Here is a 27015-nt window from a genome sequence, read left to right on the forward strand (position 1 = left end):
CTAACCAGAGCTGCAGCTGCCGGCCATAGCCACAGCCACAGCAACCCCAGATCCAAGCCGAGTCTGCGACCTACACCACAGTTCACAGCAATGTTGGATCCTTAACCCATTGAGGTAGGCCAGGGATTAAACCTGCAACCTCATGGTTCCTAGTCGGATTCGTTAACCACTGAGCCACGACAGGAACTCCTCTGGGTGACTATTAATACTGTGCTCAGAAATAGGCGTTTCTGCCTTATCTCAGGATTAGGAGAAACAGACTCCCCTATCCTGCTCCACCCCATTATCTCAGTACTGTCTTTCATTTACATCCTTTTTTTTTCTTTTTTTCTGTCTCATAAATAGAGAAACAAAGAGACTCTGAAATGACAAGGAAAAAGTGGAGAGGGTGAGCTGGCAGAGACATATGCCTTTATACCTAACCACCGTCTGAGGCTGCCTTGAAGACAGCAGAGGAGGAGGGGCTCAGTGACACTCAGGTAGGGAAAATGAAACTTTGGGACACTCAACTGGAGTGGGAAGAGTTGATCCTGTAGTCATAAGTTAGCAAACTTCAAAAAGGCTGTTTGAAAGGAGTGCGAATAATACACATTTGGAAGAGGTCACAACATTTGTCCAGAAAATCATTTTGAATCTTTACCGTTTGCCCAGTGGAGTAAAACCCTAAAGATTCCTCTCTCTCTCTCTCTCTCTCTTTTTTGTTTTTGTTTTTGTTTTGTTTTTTTAGGGCCCCACCCATGGCACATGGAGGTTCCCAGGCTAGGAGTCAAATTGGAGCTATAGTCTCTCCTCTGGCCTATACTACAGCCACAGCAATGCCAGATCTGAGCCATGTCCACAACCTATACCATAGCTCACAACAACACCAGATCCTTAACCCACTGAGCAAGGCCAGGGATCAAACCTACATGCTCATGGATGCTAGTCAGGTTCGTTTCCACTGAACCATCATGGGAACTCCAGGTTCTTTGTTCTTTTTTTTTTTTTTCTTTTCTTTTTCAGCCGCCACCGAGGCAAATGGAAATTCAGAAGTTCCTGGACCAGGAATCGAGCCCGAGCCAAGCCAGAGCTGAGATCCCACAGCTGGGGCTATGCTGGATCCTTAACCCACTGCAAGGGGCTGGGCCTCCACAGAGACAAGCCAGATCATTAACCCACTGTGCCACAGCAGGAACTCCCAAGATCTCTTTTTTTTTGTCTTTTTTTTTTTTTTTTTTTTGCCATTTCTTGGGCCGCTCCCGCGGCATATGGAGATTCCCAGGCTAGGGGTCGAATCGGAGCTGTAGCTGCCAGCCTACGCCAGAGCCACAGCAACACAGGATCCGAGCCACATCTGCGACCTACACCACAGCTCAAGGCAACGCCAGATCCTTAACCCATTGAGCAAGGCCAGGGATTGAACCTGCAACCTCATGGTTCCTAGTTGGATTCGTTAACCACTGTGCCACGGTGGGAACTCCCCAAGATCTCTTTATTGAGATTTTTTTACCTTTCTAGGTCTTCCCTAGAAAGGTTAAAAATCTCAATTTTAACAGCCTAGGGAGGGCTCTCTGCTACCAAAGAGGGGAGGAGAGGAAATAGAGGGTGAGTAGAAGGTTTTAAAGGGGCAGGCCGGGAAGTGATGGACATCACTTTTGCTTGTGTTCCATTGGCCAGAACTCCGTCCGAAGGCCCTGCCTGCATGCAAGGGGCGGGTGTGGGGGGGGTGCTCTGGGCTGAGCTGTCACTTCCCAGCTGCAACTTCCCCTGTGGAAGGGGAGCAGAACTCTAGTGAACAGCCAGCATGTCTGCTACATAAAAAGAAGGATCAGGAGTTCCCGTCATAGCTCAGTGGTTAATGAATCCGACTAGGAACCATGAGGTTGTGGGTTTGATCCCTGGCCTTGCTCAGTGGGTTAAGGATCCGGCGTTGCTGTGAACTGTGGTGTAGGTTGCAGACACGGCTCGGATCCCGCATTGCTGTGGCTCTGGTGTAGGCCGGCGGCTACAGCTCCGATTCGACTCCTAGCCTGGGAATCTCCATATGCTGTGGGAGCGGCCCTAGAAAAGGCGAAAAGGCAAAAAGACAAAAAGACCAAAAAAAAAAAAAAAGAAAAAAAAAAGAAGGATCAAAGTGGCTCCCAACCCAACCTGTGTATCAGCATGGCTCTGGAGTATTTAAAAAATGCACATGCCTGGGACTCTGTCCCAGAGATTCTGATTCGGTAAGTCTGCACTGATGCCCCAGAGAACCTGTATTTTTAAAGGCACAGGCTAGGTCGTGAGTCACTGTTAGGCGCTGGAGTATACACTTCTGGCACTGACTCTCAACAGTTTTTAGAATCATTTCCGATTTCTCAGTATGAACAATGCTCTTTCAACTGGCTTCAATTTTTTATGTGCTGGTAAAATAGTTTCCACCATAATAAATCCCAAACAGGATGGAAAGTCAATACTTTTGTACAGGTTTTTAGTAGTAGAGTCTATGTAATGATTAATAATATATAATTGATTAATTTTATATTGATATTTGACACAATGAAATAATGCAGGTAAGTGTAGTTGATGATATATTGATTTCTGAGAAGCTCATTGTTATTCTCTGCACCATAACATCATTGCATTCCAAAAGCTGCTCTTTTTGGAGTGATTTGAAAAAAAATTTTTCTCCCTCAGCCTCCACTTTTGAAATTTCACAGAGGAGTAGGTGCAGGTGTCTGCTGGGGTGATGCTGATGCTGATGGAAAATCTAGGATGAATTAGAGACCTGGCAGAAGTTAGAAAGAACCAGGAGGAGGGAGGTGGGCTGACATGTCATGGTGAATGGAATCGTCGTTAGTTGAAGAAAGCAAGAAGCAAGATGCTGGGAACAGGATGATCTCTTCCTCCCTCCCTCCCTTCCTTCCTTTTTTTTTTCGGTCTTTTTGCCGTTTTCTTGGGCCGCTCTTGCGGCATATGGAGGTTCCCAGGCTAGGGGTCCAGTCGGAGCTGTAGCTACCGGCCTACACCAAAGCCACAGCAACTCGGGATCTGAGCCACGTCTGCGACCTACACCACAGCTCACGACAACGCGGGATCCTTAACCCACTGAACAAGCCCAGGGATCAAACCCAAAACCTGATGGTTCCCAGTTGGATTTGTCAACCACTGCGCCACAATGGGAACTCCCCTTCCTTTTTTTAATTGAAGTATAATTGACATATAACATTATATGAGTTTCAGGTGCACAACAAAATGATTCAATATTTGTATATATTGTATTGCTACAGGACATAAGAATAAAAAATAGAATGTCACAATTTCCACCTTCTAAAGTAATTCTTTAAAAATCTTGGGAGTTCCCTGGTGGCCTAGCAGTTAAGGATTCGGCTTTGTCACTACTGTGTGGCTTGGTTCACTTGCTGGCGTGGGAACTTCCACATGCCGTGACCGACACCATGAGTGTGGCCAAAATTAATAAGTAAATAAAATAAAATTTTAAAATCTTTATCGAAGAATATTTGCTCTATAGAAAATATGTATTTTTTAATATAATTTTTTTATGGCTGCACTCACAGTATATGGAAGTTCTTGGGCCAGGAATTGAATTGAGCCACAGCTGTGACCTACACTGCAGCTGTGGCAATGCCAGATCCTTTAACCTGCTGCACTGAGCCGGGGATCAAACCCTTGCCTCTGCAGCGACCTGAGCCACTGAAGTTGGATTCTTAATCCACTGTGCCATGGGAGGAACTCTCTATTGAAAATATTATTGCTAAACACCTTTAGTATATATTAAATTATTAGATTAGAATGAATTACTCCTTTCCCTATTCTCCCATTGCATTTTGTGTGTATTGCGCCTTATTTTATGTTTATAGCTATTTACATATTATTTTATGTTATATTTTGTGTACATCCTTTATATTTATTTATGTTTATTTTCTGTATTTATTAGCTAGTGAGCTCCTGAAGGATAAGGCTAGGATTATGTTCATTGTCATCATTTTCTACAGTATGTTACAAGCACTCAAATGTTTATTACAGTGACTGGAAATCATTCAAACCATTTAACTTAGTACCTATTATGTGCCAGAGAATAAACAATGAAAAGTACAAAAATCCCTGCCCTGAGAGCTTACAGTCTAGTGGGAAGAAAACAGACAGTAAATAAAATAAATACATAAAATATAAAGTCCATCAGCTGGTGATAAATTCTGTTGAGAAAAAGAAAGGAGGAGAGTGGACAGAGTATTTTTTTTTTTTTTTGTCTTTTTAGGGCCACACCTGGGGCATATGGAGGTTCCCAGGCTAGGGGTCGAATCGGAGCTGTAGCCTCCAGCCTACATCACAGCCACAGCAATGTGGGATCCAAGCCGCGTCTGCAACCTACACCGCAGCTCACGGCAACGCCGGATCCTTAACCGACTGAGCAAGGCCTGGAGTCAAACCCACATCCTCACAGATACTAGTCGGACTCACTTCTGCTGCGTCACCACGGGAACTCCTGGACAGAGTATTAAAATTTGAGTAAAGGAGTTCCTGTGGTGACTCAGTAGTTAACGAATCTGACTAGGAACCATGAGATTGCGGGTTCGATCCCTGGCCTTGCTCAGTGGGTTAAGGATCTGGCATTGCTGTGAGCGGTGGTGTAGGTTGCAGACGCGGCTCGGATTCCATGTTGCTGTGGCTCTAGTGTAGGCCGGTGGCTACAGCTCCAAGTAGACCCCTAGCCTGGGAACCTCCACATGCCGTGGGAGCGGCCCTAGAAAAGACAAAAAGAAAGAAAAGAAAAGAAAAGAGGGCTTCAAGTGAAGGGTTCATTTGCTGACACTGAAAATTTCGTCTGGCTTTTGAGTTTGTATTAGGAGAAGAGTGGAAACAGGAAGCACAGTTAAGAGATGAGTGTAAGAATCCAAGTGACAGATGGTGGTGGCTTGGATCAGGACCTCAGCAGCGGAATTGGTAAGCAGGGGTCGGGTTCTGGATCTGTTTTCAACAAGGTTTACGGGGCGTGAGACGAAGAGAGACTTCAGAGATGGCTCCACAGTACTTAGAGGAAAGTGAGAGGATGGAGTCACTGTAACTGAGGGGGGAAGGCTGAGGGCAGGGGTTTGGAAGGGAAACCAGCAGCTCTGTTGTGGACACACTTACCACACTAAGACAGCTCTTAGTTACCTAAACGAAAATGCAGATAGAATGTGAGATATGTGTTCAGGAGAGAGATCCAGGTTGGAGATTAAATGAGAGGGTTTTCAATCTGCGGGTGGTATTTGAAACACAGAGACTGCCTAAGCTCACAGGTGAGTGATAGTAGACAGACAACCTGGAAGGGCTCCAAAGTTAAAGTGTGAGGGAGATGAAGAAATAGCAAAGGCCAGTGCTAGAGGACCTTACAAGAAGAAGGTATTTCAAAGAGAAGAGACTATTCAGCTGTGTCACATACCGCTAGGAAGTCAGATGATGATGACTGAGACCGGCCCTTGGATTTAGCAATTCCAAGTTTAACAGGGGAATTCCTGCTGTGGCGCAACAGGAATGTCTCTCAAGCTCTGAAACACAGGTTCAACCCCCAGTCTGGCACAGTGGGTTAAGGATCCAGAGTTATTGCAGGTGGGGCTCAGATATGATCCCTAGCCTAGGGATTCTGTATGCCATGGGGTAGCCAAAAAAAGAAAAAAAAATTTTTTTTCAAAAAGGACTTGATAAGACCTGAGGGGGAAGCCAGATTGAAATGGTTTCAAGACATATTTAGGAGTTCCTGTTGTGACTCAGCAGTAATGAACCTGACATGAGGATGCGGGTTCAATCCCTGACCTTACTCAGTGTTGCCTCAAGCTGCGGCACAGGTCACAGATGTGACTTGGGTCCGGTGTTGCTGTGGCTGTGGTGTAGGCCAGTAGCTGCAGGTCTGATTTGACCCCAGCCTGAGAACTTTCATATGCCAACGGTTCGTCCTTAAAAAGACAAAAAAAAAAAAAAGTGAGAGAGAGAGATAGTTGGAGGAGAGGAACTGGAGTCACTAGTAGAGAGGAAATGAGGAAAGGGGAAGGTAGCTGAAAGACAAGTAGACTCAAGCAAGTAAAAAAAAAAATGTCTTTTTCCCCTAAGAAGGGAGAAATAGCCTGTTCATGGATGATGGGCAAAATCAAGTACAGAAACAATTTGATGTGGTAGGAGAGGCAAAGGAGAATTGCTGGGCCTGAGGAGAGAGGGAGGGATTGGACCCAGGTAAGAGGAGGGTAACCACTGCATCCAGGAAGCAGGAGGGACAGGGGCAGGGAAAGCAGAGTAGGAGATGCTGGTGGAGAATTGTGAGGGAGGAAATTAACTCCCTAGCAGGATAAAGATGAATTCTTTACATTTTCCAAACTTTCCAAAATATGTATTATTACATAAATGTGCAAGATATTAAAAGAAACAATTCATGCTGACCTATAATATAGACTTGTGTAAGGCAGGGAGAGCAGTTTTAAAGCTTACCCTAGAAGCTACTCTAGGGTTAGGGTCAGGAGCGCCCTCTAGTGGTTGATTTAGACTTTTTTTTTCTTTTTCTTTTTTTCTTCTTGCTCTAGATAGAAGTACAAAAGAGCAGAGCTTGGATTTGACGTTGCTGTGGCTGTGGTGTAGGCTGGCAGCTGTAGCTCCGATTCCACCCCTAGCCTGGGAACTTCCATATGTCATGGATGCCATCCTAAAAAGACAAGGGAAAAAAAAGTACAAAATATCCCTGCACACATTTTATATTCTTTTATAGAGAAGCAATTAAAAGCTCACGTATTAACTTAGGAAAAATCATATATTTGTGTAAATAAACCCAAACCATTTGCAGTCCAAGCTGCAGGTGCTATTAATTATTATTACTGAGACTTTCTCCTGTAAATACATCATTCTCTACAACACCGCCAATATTTAGGTACATTCTGCTTCTTTTTTTTTTTTTTTTTTTTTTTTTGGCTTTTCTAGGGCTGTTCCTGTGGCACATGGAGGTTCCCAGGCTGGGGTCGAGTCGGAGCTGTAGCCTCTGGCTTACACTATAACCACAGCAACGCGGGATCCGAGCCGAGTCTGCAACCTACACCACAGCTCACGGCAAAGCCGGATCCTTAACCCACTGAGCAAGGTCAGGGATCGAACCTGCAACCTCATGGTTCCTAGTTGGATTCGTTAACCACTGAGCCACGACAGGAATTCCACATTCTGCTTCTTGAATGAGTCATTTTGGAAGAAGGACGACTGGTGGGCTGCTGCTTATCCAAGGCTGAAAAATCTTCTTGATGCTACATAGAGTATAAACTCCTTATATTTTCCATTCCTTGTTTCACTTGATTTTGTTGTCACTGAGTTTCCTCTGCCTGGGATGTCCTTTCATCTCAGGCAAGTTAACTTATTTCCTCATGGTCTTCCAGACTACTCTGTCTCCCCTGCAATCTCACAATGCCCTGTGCTTCTTTCTCCCTCATGCCATTTTCCTCAACTGCAATAAAGTGGTCAATTCTGTAATGTCTGCTTCTTCTGGTAAATCATGAAATCCGTTAAGGGCTGAGAAATGTGTCTGGTTTGTTCACCAGCGTCTCCTCAGTGCTCAGTTCAGTGCCCAGCACATGAACAGACATTATCCTGCAGGAGACTCTTGCCATGCCCCTATTAACATCTTCCCCATCTCACTGTGGAGGAGCTCAGAACTAGCTTTCTGTTTCCTGAATGCAGTTTGCAGTTGTTTTAGGTGCACCTGGAACAGATGTAATAATTTGTTACAAAACTGTTCCAGCTACTCTTTCAGTAGCTCAGTTTCAATTTCTAGCCGGCAGAGCAACCCTTTACAAAAAAAAAAAAAAGTGCAATTCTTACATATGACCAGACCTTAACAGATAATTTTTTTTTCAAAACAGAAAAAAATGCCAATACAGAGGGAAGAATGAGACCATTTCATGTTGTGCAGCCATATCTGTGATCCTAACCCACACAGTCCTGCTTATTCTCAGATTTAGAAATATTCTGGCACCTCCAGGAATTAATGCAGCAACAGTATTTCTAAAATGGATATGGTGATGGTGTTTCTCTACCTGAGGCCTTAGGCCATCCCAGCCTCTTCCTTAGACACCAGAGACTGAGAACAGGGGAATGGCTGGTTGTGAAATATCACACCATGGTTCTCTGGGTCCTAGACATGTGACATGGAATTGAGTGGGAACAGAATAAAATACTCTGGCAGAAAGTTGAGCTTGTGTCCAAGTATATCTGGAAAGTCTGTTATCATCTTATATTCTCCCATTCCTCGAACCCCCACCCCGACTCTAAATATTTTAACCCCTTGATATAATTTTGGCGTAGTCCTTTTGATGTGGTCCCTGAAAGAGGTTCTCTTCTATTGCTTGTCCAAAGGTAGCAGGGTTTTCCTAAAAATCACAATTTCAACAATTTAATGGAGGCATATCTGATGATTAACCCCACTCAAAAGGAATTTCTTTTATTAGAACCCCTTCAGATTAAATATCATATATATATATATATATATATATATACATATATAATTTTTTTTTGTCTTTCTTTTGTCTTTGTAGGGCCGCACCTGTGGCATATGGAAATTCCCTGGCTAGGGGTCCAATTGGAGTTACAGCTGCTGGCCTACGCCACAGCCACAGCAGTGCAGGATCTGAGCCAAGCTGTGTCTGCGACCTACACCACAGCTCATGGCAACGCTGGATCCTCAACCCACTGAGCAAGGCCAAGGATCAAACCCGCAACCTCATGGTTCCTAGTAAGATTCATTTCCGATGCGCCACGCCGGGAACTCCCCAGTGGTGATTTTTTAAAATTTATTTTTTATTAGGGTACAGCTGATTTACAGTGTTGAGTCAGTTTCGGCTGTATAGTGACCCAATCATATATCTATTATATATATATATATACTTTTTCATTCATATGTATTTCATATATATATATATATGCACATCCTTTTTATCATATTATTTTCCATTATTAGATATCAGAATTAATACAAACACACGAGTGTATTTGTGGAATATTCTCTCAAACTTGCTGTTTTTTCCTTTTATGAGGCTCTTCCCCAGGATGTTCACATGGATGGCTCCTTATCATCCTCCAGGTCACCGCTTACATGTCGCAGGGAGGCTTGGCCTCACCACCCAATCTAATTAGTCCCCTCCTCCTTTAATTTCTCTCATAGACCCTGTTGTTTTCCTTCATACAATTTATCACAAATCTTCATGTATTTATTGTGTTCATTCACTTAATTTTATCAATTCCACTAGACTATAAGTTTCCCACGGGCAAGGATCTTGTTTGTTCACTTTTATATTCCTGGAGCCTGACATGTAGTAGGTGCTCTATTAAAACTTGCTGAATGGGGAGTTCCCTTAGCGGCACAACAGAAACGAATTCCACTAGCATCCAAGAGGATGTGGGTTCAATCCCTGGCCTTGCTCAGTGGGTTAAGGATCTGGCATTGCCCTGAGCTGTGGTGTAGGTAGCCGACTCAGCTCGGATCCCGCGTTCCTGTAGCTGTGGTGCAGGCCGGCAGAGGTAGCTCAGATTCCACCCCTAGCCTGGGAACCTCCATACGCCTGCCTTCGGTGTAGCGCTAAAAAGGAAAAAAAAAATTTCTGAATAAATGAGTGAATACTTTCTTGGTTGTTTCACTTACACTTGTTCCTTCTACTGCATTTTATTTCCTGGTACTGCACTATCACCCTCAACGGGATAGGAGAGAATTACAGTGCCCCTTCCCTCCATCACTGAGTACTGACATAGCATGTCCTTTTTGGAGAAGCTTCTGGCGTCTCCCGGACTGTTATCACGTACGCAAAGGCGCACAATAATTCTATTCCTAATTGCATGACTGAGGCAATCAGGAGAGCTGTCAGAAAGGCTTTTAAAGTTACAGTCATTGGGTTCTTGGGCACCCGAACTACCAACATAACAATTACGTGAGAATAAGCAGAATGTTGAAAGTGAAATTAAATTCCGATGTACACATCCTTTCTCGCGCGCCAAGAAACGGAGCCTCTTGCAGCAGCTCCTCTGCCCAATGGGGGGCGGAAGCATCCCAGTGACTCACTCACTGGAGACGTGTAGGTGGCAAGAGCGATTCGCGTTCAAAATCTTTTGACTCTATCCGCTTCCCGTAGCGCCTTAGCCCGCTCGAGTTTCAATGCGCGTTGTTGTTTGACGAAGCTGAGTCCTATACACCGCCCGCTGCTTTCCTGATCATGGCTTCTCCGAGTTCCTTCACCTACTATTGCCCTCCATCTTCCTCCCCTGTCTGGTCAGAGCCGCTGTACAGTCTGAGGCCCGAGCACGCGCGAGAGCGGTTGCAGGACGACTCGGTGGAAACAGTCACGTCCATTGAACAGGTGAGGTGGCTTGACTGGGCGAGGCGCCCGCGCGGGGGCTTCTGGGAGCGGGAGTGCTGTCCTCAGGGCAGCCCCGGCGTGGAACTCATCGGGGAACTACAGCTCCCACAGTGCACTGCGGCTCCTCCCCTCTGGAAAGCTCCGGGCGCCCAGGCTTGGGCAGGGTAGTGGAGTGTTTGTGGGGTCAGGTTGGGGAGGGGTCGTTGTCGAGGTTGGAGGTAGAGGACTGTTCCTGGGTCCCCTCTGCTTTAGGGAGCGGACAGAATGTTGTTCTGTGAAGGACTGAAGCAGCCCGAGCGGGTCGGACAGCCCACTCCATTCTGCCCGGCATTTGGAGGATGGATAGTGCACTTTCCCCACTCAACGCATAGTTTTGGGACCTGGAGGGGAAAAAAAAGCGGCCAGACTGCAGACATGCCATTCCATGGTCTTTTTAATTTCTGACCCACAGTGCCATGTTTGAGGCCTGCCTCGTGGCTGGGCGTTTTAGCAGTCAGTCATTTGAGCACCAGCAATGTGTTGGACACAATGCTGAGCGCTGGAAATAGAAAGAAATAAAACAGACCCGATCGTGAGCATCCCACAGCCTGGTGAAGAAGACAAACAGGAAAACAATAAAGTTTGGAAAGTGCTGTAATAAAGAGTATGAATTTTGGACTACTTGCCATTCACTGAGGCCTCGAAGTAGATGGAGCCTATCACTGAAACGTGTTTGGGGAGTGAGTAGTGAACTTTATTTTTGTTCCCCAGTTGAAATTGTTCCCAAGTTAGTTACTGTAGAAGTGCTTACCCATCTGTCTTTAGGGGAAGTGATCAGAAGGATTCTTTTTAGCACTAACAAATAAGCATCAGGCTGCTTCCTAAAATAAGACCTCATAGTTACATCAGTCTCCAGATTTAATCTTGGAGGGACCTGCTTTGATTTTTATACCTGAGATTGGAGGCCTTGATTTTGGCAAAATTAGTAATGATAATTATTATATTGTATAATTATGACTATGATAACAAAAACAAGGGCTTGAATATACACTTATGCACATAGTAGCAGAGGGAATATTTTAACTGGAGATTTAAGCTTCGTGGGTTTTAGGGTAGAAAGGAAACTTACCCTTTGATTCTAGTTTCCCAGGTTAGTTTGCCCACCAATGTGTCCTTCCACAAAAGTCTTTTGCAAAAGATTGCAAAGAAATCTCCCATCAGTGAAAAGGCCACAGGATCTTTGTGATATTCCTAAGTGATGGGTTGTTGAGTTGATTCAGTTCAAGCCTTTTTCTTTTTATCCTTCCTAAGACTATGGGATCACCTCTTATGTAGCTAACAGAATGGACCTAGCACATAAGGCTATGGATAGATAAGATGTTAGTGGAGAACAGGGAATCAGAAGTTGAGCTAATTTATAGACTGGAACAGAAACTTCCATGATTAGAGGGGCAAGTCAAGAACAGGAGCATTACAAAGAGCTTTACGCATCTGCTCTTTTTTTTTTTTTTTTTTACGTGCAGTACTTTTTTTGTTCTTTTTCCGTTGAATGCCCTTGGTTAGTTCCTATCAGGGAAAGACTTATATTCTAAGTGCTTAGGTATAATAAGCCATGGAGAAAAGGATGCAACAAGGTGCTGATCTGCAAAAGAGTTGCCCAAGGTCTGGGCCAGGTGTGGAAACTAGGTTCTGATATGGAACATTGGTGCTGTAGGATGTCTTTCAAATCTAGGCCCAACTATGTGGTAGATGGTAGAGCATCTTGTGTTTCTTGTCCATATCATTATTCCAGCTCATATTTTAAAAGTCTAGGATAAACAGTTCCATATCATAGGAAGATAATATAGTATCTAATCCTCATGGCTGCCTCAGTGTTGTAATTATCATTATAGTCTCCATTTTTTGGGTTCCATACCCAGTAAATGCTCTGCATACATTGTATCATTCAATCCTTACACATTTTCCAGATGAGAAGACTGAGGCTTAGAGGAGTACTCGGTTTGTAGGTTAATGATGATATAATCATAAGAAAAAACAACCTTGCTAGGAGTTGTTTACAGAAGACACTGCCGTTATTCTTTTGGTTCTGACTGAAAATTCTTTTTCTTCTGAGGGATTTACCGACAGCTCAATTTTGTGCCATTGCCAGTAAAAACAAATGCTTGTCATAGGCTTCCTGATTATCAGGATGCTATTCATTTGTTTAACAGTGATTTGGTAATAGTTAAACCTTTAAACAGTGGAAAGAGTCCTTAGCTCTTGGTTCTTCTGTTCCATTCACTCATTTGCATTCACCCAACAAACACTTGAGTGCTTTCTTTGTGCCAGGCACTGTTCTAGGCACTGGGCATAAGGGAGTGAACAAAAGAGGCCAAGTTGATGCCTTTATGAAGCTTTTGTTCTAGGCCAGGAAGGCAGTCAATTAAAAAAGGGGAAAAAAATCTAATCTGTCTGTCTGTCTGTCTGTCTGTCTGTCTATCTATCTATCTATCTATCTATCTATCTATCTTAGTGTTAGAGCGGAGTGCTGTGGAGAAAAATAAAGATGGAATGTGCCAGGCATGGGTGGGGTGGGAGCAGGGGAGGTTTTGATATAAGGTGGTAAGGGAAGCCTCTGCTGATGTGATGTTTTAGCTGAGACCTGAAGCAGATGAGGAAACAAGACCTGTGTGGATGTGGGGGGGAAAGCATTCCGGCAGACAAAGGACCTGAGGCAGGGGTGTGCCTGGTGGGTGGAGAGCCACTGTGAATTGTGAGGTTAGCAACCAGAATAGGAAATCAGGCTGGATCTTATTCTTTCAGATACTCTGATCGAGTTGGGAAGCCATCTGGCTGAGTGGCTTTCACTTATTCCCCCGGATGGATTCACTCCACCCCTCTTTTTTTTTTTTACGGTCTCACCTGCAGCATATGGAAGTTCCCTGGCTGGGTATCAGTCAGAGCTGCAGCTGACAGCCTACATACACCACAGCCACAGCAACACTGAATCTGAGCTGCATCTGCGACCTCTGCCACAGCTTGCGACAATGCTGAATTCTTAACCCACTTTTGAGACCAGGGATCGAACCTGCATCCTCACATAATCCTGACATTATGTCAGGTTCTTAACCTGCTGAGCCACAGTGGGCTTCCACTCCACCCTGCTCTGTAGATGTGCCCAGGAGGTGGACCTGCATTGACTGGCAATCTTGCTTTCTAGCTTCTGGTTGCCTCTGGCCTTGGGGAATATTGAGAGCGGAGAGAGGGGGAAGGATGAGATTCACATGTGTATTCCCTTCCTGCAGGACTGTGGGCTCGAGCAGCTCTAGACTTCAGGTCACATCTCCTATCAGGTGCCTTCTTCATGGAGCTGTCTCCTTGTCCATTCCTTCTCTTCACACCTTCAGGTCTTGGAGAGGAGGAAGTACCCCTGTGTTGCTAACCTGTGTTATTAACTTTCCTCAGATCACCCACTTTGCATCTGCCATATGTTTCCTACCAGGAGTCAAACCGATCCACGGCTGGAGGGTTTTGACACAATCTGTTGAGCTTAACAGGCTCATTTATGTCACTGTGGAGAGTAGGTTGTGAGGAGGCCAGCGTGGGTACGGGGAAACCAGTTAGGTGGCGGCTCAGTACTGCAGGTGACATGTAATAGCAGCCTTGCTCAGGGCTGTGGTAGAGGAGGTAATGAGGAGTGGTGAGATCCTGGGTATCTTTGGAAGGCCTCTGTCTCGACACACTCTTTTGTTTCTTGGTAAGCTGATGAATTTGATGTTCCGAGACCCTTTTATGACTGCAGAAAGCAAAGTGTTATTGTATTATTTGTGTTATTAGTGGTTGTCTTCCTTTTTATGTGCCATGTGCAGTCACCCCATTGCAAATGCTCTGCTATTCTCTGTGGTTTTCTTTTAGGTTGCCCTTGAACAGGGACAAAGGCACTCTCCACTGGAGATGGCATGATGTCCTCAGACAACATTCAGTCAAGTGACAGTCAACTCTGAGGGGAATCTAGAATTGTTGGTCTTAGAGTTCCCGTTTGTGGCGCAGTGGTTAACGAATCCAACTAGGAACCATGAGGTTGCGGGTTAGATCCTTGCTCAGTGTGTTAATGATCCGCTGTTGCCATAAGCTGTGGTGTAGGTGGCAGATACGGCATTGCTGTGGCTGTGGCGTGACCGGCGGCTGCAGCTCCAATTAGACCCCTAGCCTGGGAACCTCCATATGCCATGGGAGTGGCCCAAGAAACGGCCAAAAGACAAAACAAACAAAAAAGATGGAATTGTTAGGCTTAGTCAAAATTGTTTTCTTTTAGAGGGAAAAACAATATGCCTGACGTAATCACAGAATTTCTTATAAGAGCTATAAGTACTAGCAATGTCTTATAAGAGCTATTAGTACTAGTAATGAAGTACTAAATCATAACTGCATTGCATGAGAATTTCAGGCAGTGGAAGCTGATCTCTTGTGGACTGAGGCAGTCAGGACAACTTGGAGGATGTGGGACCGAGGTTGGGCTGTAAAGAATAGATTAGTGGAGGCAGCCATTGCAGTGGGAAGAGCCATTCAGAGGGAAGACTTACTGGGTTGGCTGTGGTAGGGAATTAGGTCAGCTGGATGGGTGGATGGGTGGGGGTGGGAGGGTGGGGTGGCATGGAGAGCCAGGCTGAAGAGCTGGCTGCACGTAACAGGTTTTGTGACACTACAGATCTTGGAGGAAGGAATGTTGGGGATCCAGGAATGATTCCTGAACTCCTGCTGTTGACTCGTTTTAGGTCCTAGTCTCTGACAGATTATGAAGTGGAGGTGGAACAAGTCCCTATATATGGTCAAACTAACTCCTTTTTTATGTTTCTGACCAAAGCTCTGCTTGTTAGGTGGTCAGTAGGCCAGCTATGTGAATCAAGTTTATGTTACTAAATTCAGCATATACAATGTTGTCCAACTATAAGAAAGTGCAAATAGCAGAATTTCCCAATTTTGCCCATTAAAAAGTCCCCCAGGGAGTTCCTATTGTGGCTCAGCAGTAACAAACCCAACTAGTATCCACAAGGATGCTGGTTCGATCCCTGGCCCTGCTTAGTGGGTTAAAGATCTGGTGTTGTTGTGAGCTGTGGTGTGGGTCGCAGACCGAGCTTGGGTCTGGCATGGCTGTGGCTGGAAGCTCCACTTTGACCCCTAGCCTGGGAATCTCCATATGCCATGGGTGCAGCCCTTAAAAAAAAAAAAAAAAAAAGGCAAAAGTTAAAAAGCAATATATATATGTATATATATATGTAAACAAGCCAAATACCTAAAATCATAATAACATATAAATATTGTTTTTTTCTTCTCATATTCATAAAACATTTGCCTTCAAACTCTTCACCTCCATCTTTGACCTTAGTGTTTTTATTATCACTGGAGCTATGTCTTGAATCAGTGAATATGTCTTTCCAGACCACACTTTCAGTTTCTTGAGATACTATCCCTTTTGAATATGGGAAGATATTATCATTGAATATTTTATCACAAGTTCCAAGTGGAATTCTTTTACAGTATGTTTAGTTGGTGCATATCTTTGATCTTCACAACCTCTTTATTACCTTTTAAAGTGATCTTTAAAAGGGTTTGCAGTGGCAGTTTACACATGGAAGTGTGAGTTCTTATTCCCAGGAATTGAATCTGTGTTGAATTAGTCTGTTTTCATTGATTCCATTACCCGACTTCTGGAGGCAGCCAAAACCAGACCTTGACTGAGGTTGCTTTAGATGGCTGTGTCAACTCCAACTGGTGCTTTGTATTCAAAATAAAGATTTGAAAGAAATCCCCACAGCAAGAGTACTTTGTAAGGGTTTCTTATAAAGTGACTTGCTTTTTCTAAGGGATCGTTTTTTTTTTAAGGAAGAATCCTTGTTTTATATGTAATCTATTAATGATTCTTGTACTGCAATTTCAGCATTAGCATGAGTCTCAGGCAGCAAATCTGCTTTCTGGAAGGATCCTCCTCTGGGAGAGAAGGGGGAATGTAGGTAGAAGGGAAGTAATGGTCCATGATATGAAAGTTGGTGCATCATGAGATTTGCTTTAGATAGAAGCTGTGAAAGAGAAAGTAACAAATGCATTAGTTGTTTTTTACCCCTCAGCTATGAATGGAAATTATTATATGCTTCTGATTGGATTTCTAGAAAAATTCCATGAGCTTTTTAGGTCCGCACGAAAGAAGTTCCCAAGCTAGGGGTTGAATTGGAGCTGTAGCCACCGGCCTACACCACAGCCACAGCCACACAGGATCCAAGCTGCATCTGGACCTACAGCAATAGCTCACGACAACACTGGATCCTTAACCCACTGAGCAAGGCCAGGAGTGGAACCTGCAACCTCATGGTTCCTAGTCGGATTCGTTTCTGCTGAGCCACTACGGGAACTCCCCATGAGCTATCTTTTATTTTTTATTTATTTATTTGTTTATTTTTTTTGTCTTTTTGCCATTTCTTGGGCTGTTCCCGCGACATATGGAGGTTCCCAGGCTAAGGGTCTAGTCGGAGCTGTGGCTGCCAGCCTACGCCACAGCCACAGCAACGTGGGTTCTGAGCCGTGTCTGCGACCTACACCACAGCTTAACCCACTGAGCAAGGCCAGGGATCGAACCCGCAACCTCATGGTTCCTAGTCGGATTCGTTAACCACTGCGCCACGACGGGAACTACCCCATGAGCTATCTTTTAAACAGAGCTGTTGAGAAGACAAGCAGGTGGTTAGGTCTGCATTTATTTATTGCCATGGCACCTAAGTCTTGGGGACCTGGATGTTGTCACTTTATCTCTGGCCACTAGATCCCAACACAATCTCTCCATCATTGGAAACTACAAAATAACATATGTATTAGTTTATACCATAGGCTACACACACACTAATATATATTAGTTTATATTATATAAAGATATGTGGGTATACATTTATATACTTAAATAGAGGAGGAGGAAATAAACCTTTCCTCTACTCATCTTATATTCTCTAGCTGAGCCCTATAAGTTAGACTGGACAAAGACAGGTTTACAAGAGAAAAATAAACAGAAGTTTATTAATATGTACGCTGTATATGTACACATGAGAGCACCCCCAAATGAGTTATCCAAAAGGGTAGTTAGAACTTGTGTTCAGGTACCATCTTAGTCTAAAATTAAGGCAAAGGGTTTTGGGCTTCTGGGTTGTGGAGACAATTCATGGGAAAGGTCCAAGAAAACTATGGTCAATAAGGTGTGTTTAGTAAAGCTTGTTATTCAGATTTAAGTCAGTGCCTTCTCCATTGATAAGAATTAGGAGTTCACCACTTCTGGGTACAGAGAAGGAGGCCTCTTTACAGAAAAAAACTTAATGCCTTGTTTTTAGAGCTTTTCCTTCATCTGGTTATCAGTGGCCTTTAGCTCAAAATAATCTGTAAGCCAAAGAGGAGTATTTTTGGAATAGCATATTCGAGGACTCCTCAATATGTATAACCTAAATTCAGCAAACTTAATAACTATTCTGAACCTAGAAGCACCTAGCCTCTGCCCTGTCAGAGGCAGGAGTAAACTTCTTAGATGGTTGTGTTTGTTTATTTGTTTATATTTTCATTTGTTTAGTTTTGGCCACACCCATGGCATGTGGAAGTTCCTGGGCCAGGGATCAAACCCACGCCCCAGCAATGACCCAAGCCACTGAAGCGACAATGCCTGGATCTCTGTGCCACAAGAGAACACCTTTATTTATTTGTTTATTCATTCATTCATTCATTTATTCTGATATACTTGTAGACTTAACTCTGAGCTCATGTGTTCCCCCTTTGCTGTATCCTCAGTGACTAAGCGCCTCATGACTAGAGAAAGTGAGAGATGTACTATTAGGACCAACAGTTATGTTAACCCATCAAAGAGGCTTTCGAGGGCAGGCCTCTGGGTATATCTGTACTGGAGACTTAGAATTACTGGGTTGAAGGGTCTGTGCTTTTTCAGTGTTAGTGTCTGCTACCATGTTGCCCTTCACAGTGGCTCCAGCAGTTTAAGCAGTAATTAGTGGTGTACTGGAGTTCTCTTTTGCCTATACCCTCTCTAAGACTTGGTATGGTCAGCAGCCTTAATTTGGGAAAAGTATGTTCCAGGTATCTTCCCCTAGGCTCTTGTTTGCCTTTAACTTTGCTTGTGTTTATGTTCTTACTTGTCTTTTTTCCTTTGGGCTTTTTGAAGTCTTGCTCTATCCCTAGAATATGAAGATACTCTCCTATCTGTTGTTTTAGTGACTTGACTCAAGTTTTTCTTGTTTAAGTTTAATCAACCAGGAGTTTATTTCTAGAGTGTGATCTAGGAAGGTAGTTTTTCTGTCAGCAACATCTATCATAGTCCATGTTTTTTCCTTTGATACTGGATTTTCCCATCTCTGCCCTAAATCAAGTTTTCATATATGCATGAACTGTTAGGAATTCTTTAATAAAAAATACTACTCAAAGAGGATCACTGAATATTATAGCATAGTGATGATAAACACCTCTCTTAATGAATTTCATGACAAATTATAGACAACCATATACTTCTCAAACACTTTAGTGTTGCATGTCATTAACTAGAATTCAGTATCTATTTAAAGTTCTTTTTTTTCTTTTGAGATAAAATTTACACATACTAAAATATGTATATATATATATATATTTTTGTCTTTTTGTCATTTTAGGGCTGCACCTGCAGCATATGGAGGTTCCCAGGCCAGGGGTCAAATCGGAGCTGTAGCTGCTGGCCTATGCCACGGCCAGATCCAAGCCGTGTCTGTGACCTACACCACAGCAATGCCGGATCCTTAATCCACTGAGCAAGGCCAGGGATCGAACCTGTGTTCTCATGGATGTTAGTTGGGTTCCTTAACTGCTGAGCCATGACGGGAACTCCAAGAATAATTTTCTTCTACCCAAGGACAATCATATCACTTTTAAGAAATTAAAAATAATTTTCTGGAGTTCCCATTGTGGTGCAGTAGAAACGAATCCAGCTAGGGACCATGAGGTTGTGGGTTCGATCCCTGGCCTTGTTCAGTGGGTTGAAGATTGGGCGTTGCCATGAGCTGTGGTATGGATCGCAGATGTGGCTCGGATCAGTCGTTGCTATGGCTCTGGCATAGGCCAGTGGCTGTAGCTCCAATTGGACCCCTGGCCTAGAAACCTCCATGTGCTGCAGGTGCAGCCCTAAAAAGACCAAAAAAAAAAAAAAAATCAAGAATTTTTCAAGGAGGTAAAGACTGTAAAAACAGGACCAAAGTTTAAAAAAAAATTTTTTTTCTAATAAACTCTAACATCCAATTTATTTTTAAGTTTCCCCAAGATTCTTTTTCTATCTTCTGTGTGTGTGTGTATTTTGAATCAGTTCCTTTGTTTCAGGCTGTTTAAAATTTTTGAAGAGCTGATCCCTTGGGACTAAATTTTCTGGTGACTAACCCTTGGTGGTCTTTCTTTTAACATTTCATTTGCAGTGTTTATGAAACCGATCAGATATTTTAGGATGTCATCCTCCTCCCAAGAGAGCCTTATCGCTTTCTTGAACATGGTCACAAACTGTGTGCTTTGTGCTCCAGGGAAATGAACCTATGGGCTTTCTGCTATTTATGCAAGAGAAAATGATCAGTGCTGTTAATCACTCTTTGCGTAACCAGTTGGTAGCTACCTCGCCTTGGGGGCTCTCAGGCAGCAAAGAGAGATTAACTAGAATAGAATAGTCCCTTCCTTTGGAATGGAAAGGAAACATGGAAATTCAAGATAAAATGAAAGGCCAGGGAAAGTGGACATGATTTAGGATCCCTGTATTGAAGGTGATTTTCTCATCTTTCCTTTTCTTTCCTCTTCCTTTCTTACTCTGATTTGAGAGCTATGTAGGAGTTCCCGTTGTGGCGCAGTGGTTAATGAATCCGACTAGGAACCATGAGGTTGTGGGTTCGATCCCTGGCCTTGCCCAGTGGGTTAAGGATCCGGCATTGCAGTGAGCTGTGGTGTAGGTCGAAGACATGTCTTGGATCTGGCATTGTGTGGCTATGGTGTAGGCCAGCGGCTACAGCTTCGATTAGACCCCTAGTCTGGGAACCTCCATATGCTGCAGGAGTGGCCCTGGAAAAGGTAAAAAGACCAAAAAAAAAAAAGAAGAAAAAGAGAGAAGGCAATGTAGTGTTAGATTTCTTCATGACTTAGGTAACCTCGTTTTTTAATAATTACTCTCAGTTCTCCTTTGTTGAAAGAATTTTCATAAAATTTTTAAAAAGGAACTTAATTATAGATCTTGCTTTATAGACATTATGCAGAGGTTGTGACTGCTTCTCTTAATTCTGTCCCAAAGGCTATTTTTTTTTTCTTTTCTTTTTAAAGGGCTACACCCACAGCATATGGAGGTTCCCAAGCTAGGGGTTGAATCAGAACTGTAGCTGCCAGCCTACACCACAGCCATAGCAACACCAGATCTGAGCTGCATCTGTGACCCACACTGCAGCTCACAGCAACACCGGATCCTTAACCCACTGAGCAAGGCCAGGGATCAAATCTGTGTCCTCATGAATGCTAGTCAGATTCGTTTCCATTGAGCCACGATGGCAACTCCCCAAAGGCTAAATTTGTAATTCTATTAATGTTTAAGGAGGTGCCCAAGACCACTCCTAGGTTTGCTGAGTCACTGCAAGTGTTACCCCAAAACTAGGTTTGTATGTTGGTGGGTGTCGGGCCAAAAGACACAGCCAAGCCAAATATCCAAGAAGGAAGTGAAAATAGGAGGGAAGGGGGTAGGGCACAACCTTTAAAAGAATGACATAGCCCTTGAGGATGTTGACTTAAAAAAAATGCACAACCTGAAAGTTGAGAGTTAAGTTTTATTTGGGGTGAAATTAGTGAAACAGCACTAATGGCCTGAACCTTGCCAGAACACAGATTGCGACTTGAACCCATATTTAAAATTAGAATCACTCACCTGATGCCAGGACTTACTGAGCAGGTTTCTTTCCGACCCTCACGCAGAAGGAATTTAGCAAGAGATAAAGTGACAGGATGCTTGTGAGGGATGCAAGCGGCCGACAAGGAGGTTCTGCCCCCAGGATCTGGTGGGCTACAGTTGTATTATCCAAGAGGAGTGGGGGTCGGAAAAGACCGCCTCTTCCTCTTTCTTCTACTAGTAGCTCCTCCTTACTAAGGTGTGTATTCAAATCAGCAGAAGGGTGGGCCTCAACTCCTGCCCTAGGTCTGAATCTGACTGCAGGCCTCATCCCAACCTCCAGCCAACATCTCATGCCTCCACTAGTCTAGCAAGCCTGCCTCATTCTGATAGCTTTCCTGAGCAATTATTAACTTACAGTGATCTCCCAACATCCCCTACGTTTCCCTCTCTATCTATGATCCTTTATTGGGACTTCTACAACTACCTGTGCCTATTTCATCCCTATCTTTAGGACTTACGCCCAGGAGAAAGCATCTCAGGTAGCCCTCAGAAACCTTGGAAAACAGAGTTCCTGTTGTGGTGCAGGGGAAACAAATCTGACTAGGAACCATGAGGTTGCAGGCTTAATCCTTAGCCTTGCTCAGTGGGTTAAGGATCTGGTGTTGCTGTGGCTGTGGTGTAGGTCTGTAGCTGCAGTTCAGATTAGACCCCTAGCCTTGGAACTTCCATATGCTGCGGGTGTGGCCCTAAAAAGGCAAAAAAAAATGAAAAGAAAAGAAACTTCAGAAAACTTCAGAAACTGCTCTGAGGAGGCAAGGGAGGAAGCTAGGACTTATGAGTTTTTGCAACAAAGGGAAGGTAGTTGGAACAAAAGATTTACAGGTAGCTAGATTTACAGAAAGAGATGTACAGAAAAGCAGTTTCTATTGGAAGATATAAAGGTCTTTGCTTACTGGAATCACTCCTTTGACATGCACCTCAGCTGGTGGCTTGTCTTCTTTCTTTCCTGACTTCCTTCAGGGCTCACTATCCTATCCCTGGGAGTGGCTCTTCTCACAGATGGCTATGATATCTTTGGTCCACTTTTTTTTTTTTTTCTTTTCTTGAGCCACTCCTAGGCTAGGAGTCTAATTGGAGCTGTAGCCGCCTGGCCTACGCCAGAGCCACAGCAATGCAGGATCCAAGCCGCGTCTGCGACTACACACCTCAGCTCATGGCAATGCCAGATCCTTAACCCCTGAGCAAGGTCAGGGATTGAAGCCGCAACCTCATGGTTCCTAGTCAGATTCGTTAACCACTGCACCATGATGGGAACTCCTCTTTTGTCCACTAACTACAGCTCAGGGGGCAGTATTTCAGATAGCTCTGAAATGCTGCCCCAAAGGGGAAAGGGGGAATATCAAGATATAAGTCATAAAGGTGAAGGGGGAGGTGCATGCAGCCTTGCTCACATTTTGCAGAAGTTTGCTGCCCGTCCCCTGAAGGATAGTGATAGTCACAGACATCAGTCATCATCGAAGGCTTTTAGTGTTTTTCTAGTTATGAGGAGATGCAAGAATTGGGCTCATAAAATCTCCTAAAAATATCTAACTATCTGAAGACCTGTTCTTCCACTTTTCCCAGAGTGCACAGTTCCTCACTCCTGGTCTCCACCCTGAGCTCTGCTCAGGGGGTGCAATGGGTCAGCAGCTACAGGGGCTCCTGTTTTTCTTCATGTAGAGGCTAATGGCAAGTGCCAAACTTCAGTTCACAAAGTTAAGACAAAAACTGGTTAGAACCAGCTAGGTCCAAGGTGGTGGTTGACCTTGAGCCTCATTATATGCTCCTTGTAATACATTAGTGTGGTGCCATGACAACTTCTAGGCCAACCTTAAAAGGCCAAAAAGTGGGCGGTGACCCAACTCCTGGAAATCCCTGCCCCTCCCCCAAAATAGTTGGAATAATCCTCCCACTCTTTGGCCTATAAAATTACCCAAGATTTCAGGACCCAAGGAATCTTCCAGGAGCCTCTTATCTTCTGAGATGGCCCACATTCTCTCAATAAATCTACTCCTTACCTATCACTTTGCCTCTCACTGAATTCCTCTTGCACTGAGACATAAAGAACCTGAACTTCAGTAAGTCCTGGGACCAGGTGTATGATTTTAATTAAAAAACAGTGGGTTCAGAGTTCCCATTGTGGCTTAGTGGTTAAGAACCTGATGTGGTGTCCCTGAGGATGTAGGTTTAATCCCTGGGCTCGCTCAGTGGGTTAAGGATCTGGTATTGCCACAAGCTACAGTGTAGGTCACAGATGTGGCTTGGATCCTGCATTGCCATGTCTATGGTGTAGGCCCGCAGCTGCAGCTCTGATTCAGCCCCTAGCCTGGGAACTTCCATATGCTGCAGATGCTGCCATAAAAAGAGAAGAAACAAACAACCCCCCCACCAAAAAAAAAAAAACAAAAAACCCGTGGGTTCAAATCCCAGTGTAGGTTCTGTCGGGGTTCAACAAGCAATGCCAGATCTGAGCCGCATCTGCAGCCTATACCTCATCTCGCTGCAACGCCGGATCCTTAACCCACTGAGCAAGGCCAGGGATCAAATCTGCGTCCTCAGGGATGCTAGTCAGATTTGATTCTGCTGAGCCACAATGGGAATTCCCAGCAGACTATGTTCTGGTGCTTTGTATTAGTCCCATGACAGTGTCTGGAATGGAGGAAGGATTGTGAGGAATCTGGGGCAACTTTCTTTTCTTTTTTTTTTTTTGTCTTTTTGGGGGCAACTTTCTTATTCCTCCTGACTTGAATTCTTTTTTTGTTTGTTTTTATTTTTGTTTTTATGGCTGCACTTGCAGTATATGGAAGTTCCCAGGCTAGGGATTGAACCTGAGCCACGGCTATGACCCAAGCTGCAATGGTGGCAATGCTGGATCCTTTAACCCACTACGCCTGGCCAGGGGTTGAATTCAAGCTTCTGCAATGACCCAAGCCGCTGCAGCTGGGTTCTTAACCCACTGTGCCCCAGTGGGAATTCCCCTGAGTCAAATTCTCACAGTAACTTCAGTCCATTTTCTGAAGCACTGTAAATTCTTAGCCAGGTAATCTCTCAAAGTCATGTTCAAAGGCAAATACCAGAGCATATCCTAAAACCATATACAAGTGAATTTCAGACTGGCTGCCAATTTTAGCTGATTCACATCACAGCTCCCCTCATCATCGCAAATGATTCTTGCACTTGTCAAAAGGACTAGAAACTCTAACTCAGTGGGTGTTTCAGAAATAAATAATGCATTTTTAATATTTCCTGGAGAGGACATTATTATATGTCTTGAAGTCCCAACAAGGACTAGCCACAAAGAACAAGGATGGTCGTGAAGGTGAAACCCTGTATGCTCTTAACCAGCCCCCTCCCACACTACTGCACCATACTCTTTCTTTACAGAAACTGTGCTATGTGGAGTTCACATTGTGGCTCAGTGGTTAATGAATCCGACTAGGAACCATGAGGTTTCGGGTTCGATCCCTGGCCTTACTCAGTGGGTGAAGAATCTGGCGTTGCCGTGAGCTGTGGTGTATGTAGGTTGTAGACGCGGTTCAGATCCCACGTTGCTGTGGCTGTGGCTTAGGCCGGCAGCTGCAGCTCCGATCCAACCCCTAGCCTGGGAACCTCCATATGACATGGGAGTGGCCCTAGAAAAAGGCAAAAAAAAAAACCCAAAAAACAAACAAACAAAAAACCAAACAGAAACTGTGCTGTGTGACCACCTCATGGGGTGGTCTTTAAAGGAGACATGTTACCTCGTTTCTTTTTGTGACTTTCTGAGATCCTTCATTTCATGGGACTGTGGAGTCCTGTGTGTGACATAGGACCAGTGACCAGATACACTCTTTCTTTTGTATTTCCACAATTGATGTTCTTGTAAATCCCTTAGGGGATTTTAGTACTCTTCAATCTGTGTTCAAACCATTAAGTCTGACAAGGAGAAGTGCGACCCTTGGCAGAAATTGTGTATTTACAAATGGCCAGTTGGCCAGCACCTAAACAACTTCATAGAACAGGCAAAAGGACAGATTTTTCCAGCAATAGGGATCCATCTTCACCTGCTCCCTGAGTAGCTGGCGCCAGGGTGCTAAACTCCAGAACTGCCATTCGTTTGGATACTGTGGATTCGTTTTTTTTAGAGAAGTCAATTGCAATGCTAACGTGGTACAGGGCATTCTCTTTCACTGTCCTTGTCCCAAACCTGTCATCCTGCAGAGCCCCTGAATGGAGTCTTGCCATGCTTTGAGGTGCCAAACCACACCAAGTAACTCTAACTGGTGGGCATGTGTGGCAATAGAAAGGAAAAGCTGACAAAGGTCTCATCTATATATTTTTTTTCTCTCTCCCACTCCTGCATCCTTACCAGGCAAAAGTAGAAGAAAAAATCCAAGAGGTCTTCAGTTCTTACAAGTTCAACCACCTTGTACCAAGGTAAGCTGTGGTTAGGGATTTGAGGGGACCTGGGAGACACCACCTTTCTTCTTTCCTCCTGGGCCAGCCTCAGGGATGAGTCTGCTATGGGGCTGGTGTTTCCTGATCTTGCAGCTCCCTGGAGATGCTTATGACCCCAGCTTCTGCCATGATTACTGTCTAAAGGAGCTGCTTACTTGAACTGAGAGCCACCGGGTGTTACAGGGGGAGACCCCTCGGACCTGAGCTCCAAAGATGGAGAGGGAAGTTCTGATCCTGTAGTTTAGTTCTAACCTGTTGCACTGGTGTTCAGAACTCTCAAGTTTTTCTTTTTCATATAGCACTTTGAAACAGATGTAGAGTCCAGGGGGAGAGCAGAGGATGGCTTCCTTTGATGTATATTATTATTTGACCAGGAAAATGTGAGAAGTTTGAGCTTCTCCTAACCTGGCCCTTATTGGTGATTATGCAGTAGATACCTAGGGCAAAATTTCAAGTGAAAAATAGAATGCTTATTATTTTCCTTGGTACTTAGTGGTCAAAGACTTCTAAGCTCTTTGATGTCAGAATTTCCAAAAGGGGGATTATAAGCAGATACTTAATCATCTGAACTTTTATTTTCTCTTTTTTCCAGTTTTATAATATATCACGCTAGAATTTCTTTTTTTTTAACTACTTAATGAATTTTATTACATTTATGGGTGTACAGTGGTCATCACAACCAAATTTTATAGTGTTTCCATCCCAAACCCTCAGTGCATCCCCTAACCCCGCCCCCAGCCTGACTCATTTGGAAACTGTAAGATTTTCAAAGTCTGTGTGTCACTATCTGTTCTGCAAAGAAGTTCATTCTGTCCTTTTTTTAGATTCCACAAGTAAGTGATAGCATTTGATGTTGGTGTCTCATTGTCTGATTGACTTCACTTAGCATGATAATTTCTAAGTCCATCCATGTTGCTGCAAATGCTGTTATTTCTTTCCTTTTAATGGCTGAGTAATATTCCATTGTGTATATGTTCCACATCTTCTTTATCCACTCCTCTGTTGATGGGCATTTAGGTTGTTTCCATGTCTTGGCTATTGCATATAGTGCTGCAACGAACATTGGAGTACATGTGTCTTTGCAAGTCATGGTTTTCTCTGGATAGATGCCCAGGAGTGGGATTGCCAGATCAAATGGTAGTTCTATTTTTAGTTTTCTGAGGAATCTCCATATTGTTTGCCACAGTGGTTGCACCAATTTACATTCCCACCAACAGTGTAGTAGGGTTCCTTTTTCTCCACATCTTCTCCCGCACTTATTGTTTGTAGACTTTTTGATGATGGCCATTCTGGCCGGTATCACACTAGAATTTCATAAGGTTATTTCATTCCTTT

The 27015-nt window shown here is 43.9% G+C and overlaps 1 protein-coding gene and 1 long non-coding RNA gene across 4 annotated transcripts in view; both read left to right on the top strand.

Moving 5' to 3' along the window:
• LOC125134934 (uncharacterized) overlaps nt 1-6914 on the top strand; it is a 12603-nt gene extending 5689 nt beyond the window's left edge. For 2 of the 3 annotated variants that reach the window (XR_007136873.1, XR_007136871.1), the window contains 3 exons: nt 346-479; nt 4817-4923; nt 6534-6914. This is a non-coding gene — a long non-coding RNA (uncharacterized LOC125134934). The remainder of the gene's footprint in view (nt 1-345; nt 480-4816; nt 4924-6533) is intronic. The other variant, XR_007136872.1, reaches the window with a different exon arrangement.
• A 3070-nt stretch (nt 6915-9984) lies between these two features.
• The window catches only part of FNTB (farnesyltransferase, CAAX box, beta), a 76284-nt gene continuing 59253 nt past the window's right edge, over nt 9985-27015 (top strand). Inside the window, exons 1-2 of the mRNA XM_047794511.1 lie at nt 9985-10334; nt 25595-25659. Of these exons, the coding sequence (XP_047650467.1) occupies nt 10191-10334; nt 25595-25659 (209 nt within the window). The 5' untranslated portion in view covers nt 9985-10190. The remainder of the gene's footprint in view (nt 10335-25594; nt 25660-27015) is intronic.

The sequence above is a fragment of the Phacochoerus africanus genome, chromosome 9, assembly GCF_016906955.1.
Source record: "Phacochoerus africanus isolate WHEZ1 chromosome 9, ROS_Pafr_v1, whole genome shotgun sequence".
Classification (NCBI taxonomy): domain Eukaryota; kingdom Metazoa; phylum Chordata; class Mammalia; order Artiodactyla; family Suidae; genus Phacochoerus; species Phacochoerus africanus.